This window comes from Melanostigma gelatinosum (genome assembly GCF_949748355.1).
Source record: "Melanostigma gelatinosum genome assembly, chromosome: 3".
NCBI classification, from domain to species: domain Eukaryota; kingdom Metazoa; phylum Chordata; class Actinopteri; order Perciformes; family Zoarcidae; genus Melanostigma; species Melanostigma gelatinosum.
This window is the reverse complement of record NC_136636.1, coordinates 6369632-6381919: the sequence shown is the minus strand read 5'-3', so window position 1 is coordinate 6381919 and position 12288 is coordinate 6369632. Positions and strand designations below refer to the sequence as shown.

At 43.2% G+C, this 12288-nt stretch overlaps 2 protein-coding genes across 2 annotated transcripts in view; both read right to left on the bottom strand.

The window, feature by feature from the left end:
- Nucleotides 1-968: 968 nt before the first annotated feature.
- bhlhe40 (basic helix-loop-helix family, member e40) lies at nt 969-4595 on the bottom strand. The gene is made up of 5 exons (XM_079265591.1): nt 4152-4595; nt 3976-4039; nt 3776-3883; nt 3278-3401; nt 969-3143 (listed from the first exon to the last, which is right to left on the bottom strand). Exons 1-5 carry the CDS (start codon nt 4208-4210, stop codon nt 2311-2313), a joined length of 1188 nt encoding a protein of 395 aa, XP_079121717.1. The 5' UTR covers nt 4211-4595; the 3' UTR covers nt 969-2310.
- Nucleotides 4596-8327: 3732 nt separating this feature from the next.
- itpr1b (inositol 1,4,5-trisphosphate receptor, type 1b) overlaps nt 8328-12288 on the bottom strand; it is a gene marked incomplete at its 5' end in the record, with an annotated part of 70958 nt that continues 66997 nt past the window's right edge. Inside the window, 2 exons of the mRNA XM_079266013.1 lie at nt 8328-9536; nt 10946-11107. Coding sequence (XP_079122139.1) covers nt 9450-9536; nt 10946-11107 — 249 coding nt within the window. The 3' untranslated portion in view covers nt 8328-9449. The remainder of the gene's footprint in view (nt 9537-10945; nt 11108-12288) is intronic.

Genomic DNA, 12288 nt, shown 5'->3' with positions numbered 1-12288 from the left:
CTTTTCCGGATACATTTTCTCTTCAAACTACACTTTTTATTAACACACAGGATAAAATGACAGGCTTGATGTTGTAATGAGGGGTTTCACACCGACAGGTGTATATTTCTATGACATTGTTACTGACGTAGTCTCAGTTGTGGCTCCTGAAGGCAGCGCGTAAGAAGGATTCATACTTCAGTGTGACGCACTAATTCCACGAGGCGGCGCTGGTACTGCATTTTTGAGCACACCGGCACCGTCAACAGGCCTGTGTTGGAATCACTTCACTGGTCTGCTGACCAGAATTACAAAATACTGTTGTGATTCCAAGAAAAGAAAGAAAGAAAAAAAGCCATTTCCACATTTCTCAGGGAGGCATGGTGGGTGGAGAGCATACGATAACGGCCTTTTCATTGTCACTATTACAACTACAGCAGTGTTACCGCCCAGGAAGCAGACACCCAAACACAGCAGAAGCTTGGGGGGGGGGGGGGGGGGGGGACTGGTCTTCCATGTTATTACAACTGAAAGTAAATCAAAGACATAAAGTCCTTTCTCCCACAACCTCAAATACCATTTCTATCCTCTGTGGTGTCAAGTTGCCAGACACATTTTCTGCTCCTACTCAGCACTTCCAGTGTTGTTACAGCGGCTGTCATACGGTATTTAATACTTGTTAACGGTATGGGAGAGAATTGACTCAACCACAAATTAATGTACAGATAATTCAGTGAATGTGTAGTTTAATGTCTACATTTTTTTGCAGAAAACCAAAACCTTATTATCTCTCGTTTGGAAATCAATCATGTAGATTACATGATAAGTTTTTATTCGTGTATAATATTCAGGACAGTATTTAGAAAGCTAACTAAAGTGGGTTATGGAAGCATTATGTAAGTGTGTGTGTGGTTCTGGAGGAGCTGTCAGGTTGTCTGGCTGCGACACGTGCAAGCCGTCAGGCACTGAAACCCAAATTCCACAGGGCGGGAGGAGGAAAAAAAAAAGCTTTATTAATATATATCAATAATACTTTATATACAAAATATGTACAACAAACAACCTTTTGTTACATTTCAAAATAAAAATCCCAAGTACCTCTCTCTATACAAAACTATTGTTTTTCTTTGAACTTTACATTCACTCTCTTTGCCACGGACACGACATTTAAAGCAAAAATACATTGAAACACCTGCCATGGTTTGTGTGTGTGTGTGTGTGTGTGTGTCTGCGTTACGCGAGTAAAGGCAACAGCATGAGCTAAGATCAGGCCTTAACATGACTGGGAATTTGCGGACGAGATGCAAATCTGGTCGAGCGCGGCGCTGTGTGCTGCACGCCTCTGTGTTGGCGCGCAGCAAAGCACTGCCTCAACCGTCATCGATCTGACCGCGATGCGAATACACTCAGCGGGTCACGTATCAAAAATAGAGATGTACGAGTCGTATAAGCAAAAAAACTAAAATGATTACAACACATTACTTCACGGGGACTCCATCTAGATGCACAAATAGTCATGAGTCACAAATTAAATCGTTAACAAAAAAAAGCGCGCACGGCCACAACACTTTTTTAAAAATAGATGCGAGTGGCACACCTCGTACAGCGACAACACCCTGAATTATTAGAACACCGGGAGTGCTGTCCATTTGGCCTCACGGTAGTTGAGGGATCATGGTGTCTCTTGTGACGCTCTCTCGTGAACATTTTCTTTTTTGGGAACATTCTTGTCTCAACAATGGTTTTGTTTCAGCTGCAGGAAACACTTTAAAGTAGATCCTCCATTCACAGATCCACAGCAGGTCCAAAATAATTCAAGCAGCATCTACAAGGGGCTTTTGTTCAATCGTTACATTCAATACAGAGTGGTGTGTGTGCAAAACAGTAGGTCCAAATATATTTCTTTGGGGGGATGGGGGGGGGGGGCTTATCTGTGCCTTACATTCTGTGTTTACCTCTGACATTCAACACTGAGTGCAGAGAAGCTCACTGACAAACAAACTAAAATAAAACACCTCTCTAGATCTCTTTGCGCGTTCGTCGCCTTTGAACTGATCTTCTTCACAGTGTTTCAGAGCCGTGTGGGCAGGTGATCTCTGCGCCTTTGCGTGGGCACTCCAGGTCGCCCCTAAAAGTCAGTGTGTGAGGAGCCGATGATAGACGACGGGGACCCCTTTTGGGGTCGTTGCCAGGGTCAATGTTCTGATGGGCCAAACAACGGCTGTGGTTTGAAGGGATACCAGTGCGTTTGTGGGGTTGTCGTTTTCTTTCTACCCTCTTTTTAACCGCATCAACATTCAGAGGGCAAGATTCCAACAGAAACACATCTGCTCAGTCTTTGGTTTCCAGGTTCAACGGGGGAACCTGCTTTAAAGCTTTGTGCAGAGCAGGGGAGTCCATGGGGTTCAGGTAGGATGCTGGAGACCCTGCCCTCGGGGACATGACCAGAGATGAGGGAGACGTCTCCTGGGGCCCGTTCGCTGCAGAGCCGCTCATGCCCGGGTACATAACCGTCATGCCCCCGTGGTACCAGCGTTTGTCCAGCATGGGCAGATAGGCCGCCGCAGCCGCGGGAGGGAGGAGGTAGAAGGGGAGGCAAAACGGGGCCTGGTTGGGGGAGAAGCTCATGTAGCCGCCGGGGCCTCCTGCCACGTGACCGGAGAGAATCTCGTCCTCTGAGGAGTCAGACTTCGACTTCTTGGCCCGAGGCTCATCGCCCTCCTGCTTGATGGCACCGGCCGTCGCCTCGGACGCGGCGCGCCTGCGCTCCCCCTCCTTCGCGTGGCTCTCTGACCACTGGGCTTTCTCGTGCTCTCCCCCATAGCCGCTGTCAGTGTCCGTGTCACTGCCGCTCTGCTCCCCCGCCACGTGGGGGTAAGTCCTTTGAATGACGGGGACACAGTTCTTGGCCAAGCCCTCGGACGTCCTCTTGAGCTCTCCGGCGGGCTGCTTCTTCGGGTTGTCCGAAGCTTGAGGGACGGACTCGTGCGCGCTGCTCTGATGATGCAGGACTTCAGCCGCGACCTTTTGGATGTGGCTGATGACGTGGGAGGGAGTCAGGTCCCTGCTGCTTTCTTGGCTGGCCAGATAGTGGAGGACCTCCTTCGCACACAAGTGGAAGCCGGAGCGGAACATCTCCTCACTGCTCTCACCTCCATGGTCACCTGGCCGATCAGAACCACAAGGTTAAAATGAATCTTCACGGCGCAATTTTCTTTGAAGTAGCTCTGATAGAGGCAACAGATCGCTCAGTGGACGACAGCTGTTTGTAATTTTACACGCACAACATCAAACTCACCAATCTGCAGGTCGTTCTGCAGCGCCATGATCTTCTGCTGTTGCTGCTCCAGGATGCCACTTAGGGCTTTCACATGCTTGAGAGTGAGTTCCAGCACCACAGCTTTCTCCAAATGACCCAGCGTCTAAAACAGGAAGACCTTCGATAAGCATGTTGATCTTTCTTATGTAACACATTCTGCAGCTGAACAGAGGACAAATCACCGAACACCCGGGGAGTCAAGCAATCCGCACACAAAAAGACAAGAACTCTCGACAAATAAAAAAAAATCTAAAACCTTGTTAGAATTTTAAAAGATTTACCTTTTAATTAAAAAAAATTTACAAGACTACAAGGGGGAAAAAATTACTCTCAAAATGCAAAACTTTTTTTATTCTTTGAGACTCTTAAAACTCAATCCCGAAAAAGGCTGGAGAAAACAAAACTGCTCAGCAGAAGCATGTGGCGTGTCCGATTCGCTGTCTGTAAGCAGACATGAAATACGTAGATAAGACTCACCGTAAGCTTGAGGTGCTCGGGCAACAAATCCTTCAGCTGGGCAATGCATTCGTTGATTCTGTCGCGTCTTTTCTTTTCGATCAGTCGGTGTGGCAACTTGTACGTCTCCTGGAGGGGATAGAACATATGGTCAGTGAAATCCAGCTCGGTTGAAGCCGATGAAAGCAGGAATATTTATGAGAATTTGGACTTGATTTTACCTTGCTGTCATCTCCGCGCTTCATGCCCCTCCTGGGTTTGTACACATACATGGAGAAATCGATTCTTTGGAGACAAGATGGAATTAGTTAGACTTCAGATTGGTAAGGGTTCAGCATACAACGCGTCATGTTAGGATGTAATAGAAACAGAATAAAATAGAAAAGGTTCCTTTTACCCGTGCATGTCAGCTACATCCAGTGATGGTGGTGGTTGCGCGCTGGTAATCCTCTCCATGTTGCTCAACTGTGAATCCCGAAGAAACGAGTCGGAGAAAAAAACCTTCAAAACGTTCCAAATGTATCTCTGCGGTCGCACTTCAAACCCGAAGAAATAAAATCACACACACAAAAAATAATAACAATAAAGAACAATAATATCTCCTGTTATCCAGTGTGTGCGTGTGCGTTCCCGCTGTGAGCTGGAGTTTGGGCAGTGCGCAGTGTTGTCACCCTGAAGGTCCGGACACGGTGTAGGTCTGGGGAGGATCCGCGCCCGGCTGAGTGTGTGAGAGAGCTGGGTGGGTTTTTGACTACGTGTTGAATAAACCCTGTGACTGCAGGCACGTCTCTCGGCTGGAGACAGACTCGACACCGTCACATGAGCCTCACGTGTTGGACGGCGCTTTCAACTCCTCTCCCTCCCCGCGCAACACACGCGCGCACGCACGCACACACACACACACACCACCCCCTCCCCTCCCCCGCGCCCTGCTGCTGCTGCTGCTGCTGGAGTACAACCCATTTCTGTGGTACTCCTCCACTGGGGCCGAGTCCCGAGTACCACCATGCTCCTCCGGCTGTCGGGGCTAAACCGTGTCTGACCGTGTTTACAAAGAGAGAAAGTAGAGCGGCAGCTCCCCCGTCGACTGTTACGAAGCGGTGAAATATTAATCCGCAAACTGAAAATATGGCAGCCTTTCTATTACATTGTAACATCAATAACTGAAAACACTGTAGCTTCCAGAGTGGCGTAGCCTATGGCAATACTTTTTTAATATATATATATATATATAAGTGCACATATATATATTTATATTACTTATATCAGTAATATATATACATTTTTTGAATATATCATTAGCTTAAGGCCTGTATGTTAACAGCAACACAGTAAAGCCTACTATACGAGATCCGAAAACGTGTGATCAGGTCACACTTTGTTTCCCCACCATGTTTGTTTTATTAAGATAATAAACAGCCCATAGCCTACAACAACAATAACAATTATTATTATGATCTTAGAATATTTCCAATGATTTGGTCTGCTATAAATACTTGAAATAGCGTTTACACATTTTGAAAAAAAAGCTTTGACACATTTTAACTATTGTAATTATAATATACAGTACATTATAATTACAATAGTTAAAATGTGTCAAAGCTATTTTATATATGCATATATATATACATACATACATACGTGATGTCCTATAATAAATGTCAGTGTTTCAATGCGGCCAACAATGCAATCATTTCTACTTTCATCATTTATTTATTTTGCCTGGCATGTGTCACGCGTCAAGGAAGGACACCGTGTAATTTCACATTGTACCCGCTCGCTGTGTGGCACGTGCACCTGCAGCGGGACACTGTCGCCGTGGCGGAGCGTTTTGTTTTCCTTTTTATACCGATAGTATTAAAACCTGCCTCTGCCCACCAGCGGGGCTGTCACGTTGAGCTCCTCATGGTTCGGTGAGAGAGCCGAGGAGCAGATCCTTGCTGGTGACGTCAGGCGCGCAGACAAGCCGAGGGTTCCCGATTGGTCGCTCGGCTCCTCCCTCCGACGTCCTGAAGCAGCCGGAAAGACTAAAGATAGAAGCAGGCTGCAAAACAACTGAGCGCCAGGCAGGAAACGAGGGAGCGGGAAAAAGGAGTCAACATTTGATCGAAATCCTGATAAGATCTTGAAAATAATTAAACAGTTCACTCTTCTTTCTGCTTTTGTTGTTCTGGCCAAATCAATCACACAACTATAACATCTGGCCAAATCAATCACACAACTATAACATCTGGCCAAATCAATCACAACATGATAACATCTGGCCAAATCAATCACAACATGATAACATCTGGCCAAATCAATCACACAACTATAACATCTGGCCAAATCAATCACACAACTATATCATCTGGCCAAATCAATCACACAACTATAACATCTGGCCAAATCAATCGCAACTATAACATCTGGCCAAATCAATCACACAACTATAACATCTGGCCAAATCAATCACACAACTATAACATCTGGCCAAATAAATCACACAACTATAACATCTGGCCAAATCAATCACAACATGATAACATCTGGCCAAATCAATCACACAACTATAACATCTGGCCAAATAAATCACACAACTATAACATCTGGCCAAATCAATCACAACATGATAACATCTGGCCAAATCAATCACACAACTATAACATCTGGCCAAATCAATCACACAACTATAACATCTGGCCAAATCAATCACACATCTATAACATCTGGCCAAATCAATCACACAACTATAACATCTGGCCAAATAAATCACACAACTATAACATCTGGCCAAATCAATCACACAACTATAACATCTGGCCAAATCAATCACTAAACTATAACATCTGGCCAAATAAATCACACAACTATAACATCTGGCCAAATCAATCACACAACTATAACATCTGGCCAAATCAATCACACAACTATAACATCTGGCCAAATCAATCACTAAACTATAACATCTGGCCAAATCAATCACAACTATAACATCTGGCCAAATCAATCACACCACAACATCTGGCCAAATCAATCACAACACGATAACATCTGGCCAAATCAATCACACAACTATAACATCTGGCCTAATCAATCACAAAACTATAACACCGTTACTCTGTTTGGTTAAATCTTTGCACTCCTGTTTAGTTAATTTAATATTCTATTTCATTGTATATATTGTGCATTTATATATCTAATATTTTTATTCTGTTATTTAATTTACCTGTATCATAATTATCTATCTGTCTATCTAATAGAAAAAAATATCGATGTTGTGAGGGGGGGGGCCTTGCTCTTCCCGCGTTTCTTTTCTCCTTCATAGACCTATTGGTACCATGACACATTTTATTTAAATATGAAATGATACACAAACGTAACATGTTGACATATTGTATACATGACTATGGTACTGTTGCAGGTGTTTTCTGAGCTATTCCATGCCATCGTTCATCAGGCCACTGCATCTAAAAAGATTTTGTCCCCAATATTCAGTGGTGGACAAATTATTCAAGTCATTAGTAAAAGTAACTGTAGCCTAGGCCTTCCTAAAAACTAAAAGTGCAAAATGGCTTCTGTCAGTGGAGGAACAAACAATGTTTATGTTACAGAGTAGAGATATGAAGTAGTATGAGGATTTCCCTGATAATGGAAATACTCAAGTAAAGTACAAGTAGGCCAAGCTCAAATTAAGGTCTACTTAAGTATTATATAGTAAATGGTTATTTTCCACTACTCCATACTCACCCATGTTGTTGCTGTAAACTAAAGTGTCGTGAAAAATGGCCTTTTATCGACTACATCAAAGATTCAAATGAGATTGGTTCTATGCAACGTTCTCTGCTGAAGCCCGACTCACGAGTGGCGCTGCGTTGTTGCTCTGATTCACTCCACATCTCAAGCGGCAATAAGTTTGTGAGTGACATAGTTATGAGCAGATTTGGTCTGACTCAGTGTTGTTTAAATGTAAGCCCGTGGAGGAAATGTACAAGTTTGAAGAAAGTCATAAAGTCATGAACTGATCTTTGGCGACCCGCCGATTAGCAGCATATGCGGACGGCTACTTCAGTTTTAGTCTGACTCAACACTAAACACTTGACTCCAGCTGTAAGGCAGATCAGCGTCAGCTCATCTAAAGACGAGTAACGCTTTAGAAATACTCTGCATAATTAATACATTAATAGATATATATGCTATTTTAAATCTGCCTGCTTACACACATTCCACTTGCACTGCAGACATATGGTGGTTTCATTGACACACGTTTCCAGTTGACCGAGGTAGTTTCTCTGAAAGCCAACCAGATTAACTCAGGACACGGTCTAGTTTTAATTCGTGAAGTGGAAAACGCTGGCTGAAATTCCTGCATTTGACTGGCAGAACATATTGTATATTGTCAACAGGTGGCATTCATAGTTGTGACTAAAACAATCTGATCTGGGTGAAAATCTACGAGGGTGTGTAAAACGGACCGAGGCAACAAACGTCCTATAAAATCACCTTAAACAACAAACAAACACAACAGGAAGTAACGGATAATTACATCAATTTTAATAAATAATTCTACTTTCATATACAAATTGACAGTGCTTAGATTTTTAGTTAATCTTAACATTCATGGGTAACAGTTGTTTTTCTCCATCTCATTTTTCTATACAAAAGCAAAGATATGCAACAAACGTTATGTAAAAACATAGTAGTCCCTAAAAAAAAGGAGATCATTCTAACAGCAGCATGAACACCAACTAAAACATTTCAGTTAAACTGAACATGAAAGTCAGTGCCTCTGCACGAGCAGCAAACACGTGTCAGACTTTAAACAAAGACAACAAAAGAAAACAGGCACAAATGCAACATGTTTGCTGCAAAACAGGAAATTATGCTAATGGAGTTTATTATAATAACAGACTCCTGAGCAGATTGTAATAGCATGAGTGATACTGAATCAATTACACATTATAAACGTCCTTTAGAACCCAATTAAATAAGAAAGCAGATTGATAATAAAACAAGTTAGCACTGACACATTGGATTTGCACAGGTAAAAGAAAACTATCTGCACATATACACAATATACTATCTCTATGGAAAATTTAAAAAAAAAGTAAAATTGAGGCCAGCTTATTAAATATTATCTCTATATTTGCGTAGGTAAAGACAACCAACTACTCCCTATTTCATCCGGAGACAGTAAAGTACAAACAGAGAAATTGGCCCACGCTTTTAAATAAGACATGACTGATGGAACTTAAATCCACACACCAATGAGGTTGCATATTTAAGTAAATATATTGCACGACAACATACAAAAATAAGACATTTAATACCGCTTGTTATGCCAGAAATATAAATAAAAAACATTCAAATAAAACAAATGCGACTAATTCCTCCTGTCCAGTCAGCTTCATCGTGTTTCAAGTTCAACCAGTAAAGGCCATGTGTTGAGAAATCCAATTTTTTTTTTTTTTTAACGTAGAAAACATTTGGCACCAATTCCAGACTGAACCGAACGAGGTGGGGCAGAGCTACACATTGCCTTATGACTACCTATGTTACAGTGTTTCCCTACCGTTACCAATTACACTCAGTGCAGTATACATTATGTGCAATCTCTGAGGGAGGAAGGCGAACACACACACACACACACACACACACCGTCCGTCCACACGGCCGCTGCTGTGAGCTGCTTCAGGGGCTCGCGTCACCCGACCCCCTATGCAGGCTGCTGGGGGTTGGCGTTCATGTGCTGAGGGTGTCCCAGCAGGCCAATCCGCTGCTTCTGCTTCCTCTGTTCTGTCATCTGAAGAGCACAAAAAAAGAAATTTAAAAAAATCATTCCACCTGGAGCTCTGTTGGCGCGCACGTCTTCCTCCACAGAATATGCTGGCCGGCCTCCCTGGTCGATAGTCTTCATCGATTTATTCCCTCACATCGCTTTACAGAAACTAACAGATGCCGCAAAACAAACTGCACAGCACTGAACTACAAAAAGAAAGAAAAAAAAAGCGGAATCTTTTTGAAAATCCAGCCCGACTCGTCATCCACATTGCCGCCGCGTCCTCTGACGAAAGCAGCAGAACACAAACTACTAATACTGAAACTCAGCCAAAAGAAATCAAGCAAAGCCCATGAGTCATAAGACAGGTGCTAACCTTTACAGCAGCAGGAGCAAGACGGGCTTTTCTGCTAAGAATTGATTTTATTTAACACGAGGGAGCGATCTGCACCTCGACACTGAAACGCAACAGTGACAGTCAGAAGGCAAAGTGATCGTGTGACGAGTCTTGCAGGAGAAATAATTCTGCGCAGAATAAAAATACCATTAAGACGCACCAAGTGGACAGTCTGAACTCAGTTAGCAGCAGAATGGTGGCCTTTTTTTCTCCTCACACTTCAATCGTGGAATTATGCCAATTTCACAGAGAATGCTTGTGCTCTACTCTGAATGGAGGCCAATTGATGATAATTGACACGTTTTCCACGTGCAGTCGCACTCTCTGAACCGTTTCTGAATAAAATAAGTGAAAACAGGCCGCACACACACACACACACACACACACACACACATGTTGAGTTTGGGCTGAAAATGTGACCGGTGCTACTGTGCCCTTCACAGCTTGCAGCAACACGATAATCATTTCCCTCCTGTCTGGGTCAAAATGTCTCGGTGACATTCACTTCCTCACAGATGGTTCTCATTTCAAGGGTAAAGACATGTTTACAATTCTGTTTACTAGAAAGGGTGGATTGCAAGCAATTGTGCAATCCAAGCCTCATTTGTACACATCAGCAGATTGTATTCCAACGCGACTTAGAAGCACTAAGAGTTATTTTAATCTCACAGAATACGTATATCTCATTAACCAGTCTAATGTACGGCCGTTGTTTTGAAGAAAATCTCTTTTTTTAGTACTGTGCTCTTCTACATATTGAGAAAGGCTTTATCCAGCAAACCAACATAAAGACCAATAAAAACCAATCAAATAAAAGCTGATTGAGAGCCTTGTGAGGTGTGTTGTGAACTATGACTCACCGACTTTTGCATTTTTAGTAAGCTCTGCCTCTAAAGGGCAAAGAGTGGCAAACAAGCGAACCTCGAGCAACGCCTGCAGTCCACATCTCCAGAGAAACTTATCTCTCACCGATCGTGTTTCCCCCCAGAGGTGAACGTCTGCGTCTCAGTCAGTGTTTCGCTATAGTTCAACCCACCTGTTCTTTGAGCTCCGTCAGCTGGCCTGATAGGTTGGACACCAGTTTCATGGTGGACTCCAGTTTCTCCTGCAGGCTTCGGATCTCATTCTGCTCTCCGTCCGCATCGCTGCTGACCAGGGACATGGCCCGCATCCGTGGGAACCAGTCCAGGTTGTGATCCTGGTGAACACAGATGTGAGAGGTTACGGCCCCGACAGCAGCACAGTGAAACCGATCACAATCTTTGTGGTACTTGCCATTTATATTTCTTGATACTTGATATTTATATTTCAATTCTGCAAATACACTTTTCTAATTCCTATTTGTTGCTTCACACATAACACATCAATTACCAAGCCCCATTTGATGACTGGTTTTCACCGTTTGGTCTCTTTGGCTGCGAGCAGTGATTTCAAGCTTACTCTAAAAGTGGACTCAAACTAATCTTGAGGGACTTTCCAGATTACATGGGATTTTGGGGCAGTCTTGAAATCAGTTTACTTATCGGCGATACGTTGCCGTCGCGTCTAGTCTTGCCATAGACGCGGCAAAATGTACAAAAAAAGCTGAGACAACTAAGATGAAGGGAGAAAACTTCCTCATTTGTTTATACACGCATCGCCTCACACGCAGCGCTGAGATGAACACGCTCACCTCTTGAATGCTCCTGAGAGCCACACACAAGGAACTGAGCAGTTTTCAGTTGGACTTTGTGTGTTATGAGGGTTTTTGTTTTTGGAGAGAGTACACTTTTGAAATATTGGCTGTAGCGGTGATTTCTACCGAGAATGAATGATACCATTGAGAAGTAAGACATTAATGTAACCATTATCATCATTAAGACATTCATAAAATCATACCCTGTTTCTGATGTGGTAATAAAGTACTTTAATGTTTTTGCATTCAGTCATTACGTCTGTACAGTAGTTTTCATTCCTGCACTGCATTCAAATGTCCTTCACACGTACGAGGGATTGGAAAGAAGCGACGCCGACATATAATACGTCGTTAAAGTGACAGCTGCCTCACAATTCCCTGTTTGATCATCAGAGCAGTAGAACCGCCAACGCAAACCCAACATTTCTCACTGGTGCTGCCTTGAATTTAAAGCATTCAATGGATGAAACACAGGAAGTGTTTTATTGTGACAGTCAGAGGAAACACAATGCATTTGTCACAGAGATGGTTCCGTCAAAAAGCTGCTCAACGAATGTCTGCTGCCCCAAACATGATAAGATATGATAAGATATGGAGAAGTCAATTTCTTTAATGCACTTAACTTGCATACATAACATGCAAAAATGGCAGAGGCACGACAGCCAGCAGCTACCTCGATGGTTAACGAGTTCAAACAGGGCTGA

Bases quoted from the DNA above. Each gene is read 5' to 3' on its own strand.
- bhlhe40 (XM_079265591.1), bottom strand. From the start codon at position 4,210: ATGGAGAGGATTACCAGCGCGCAACCACCACCATCACTGGATGTAGCT. The intron at 3,884-3,975 runs GTAAAATCAAGT...TATCCCCTCCAG, and splicing joins AGCGCGGAGATGACAGCAAG to GAGACGTACAAGTTGCCACA. The intron at 3,144-3,277 runs GTGAGTTTGATG...CTGATCGGCCAG, and splicing joins GCAGAACGACCTGCAGATTG to GTGACCATGGAGGTGAGAGC.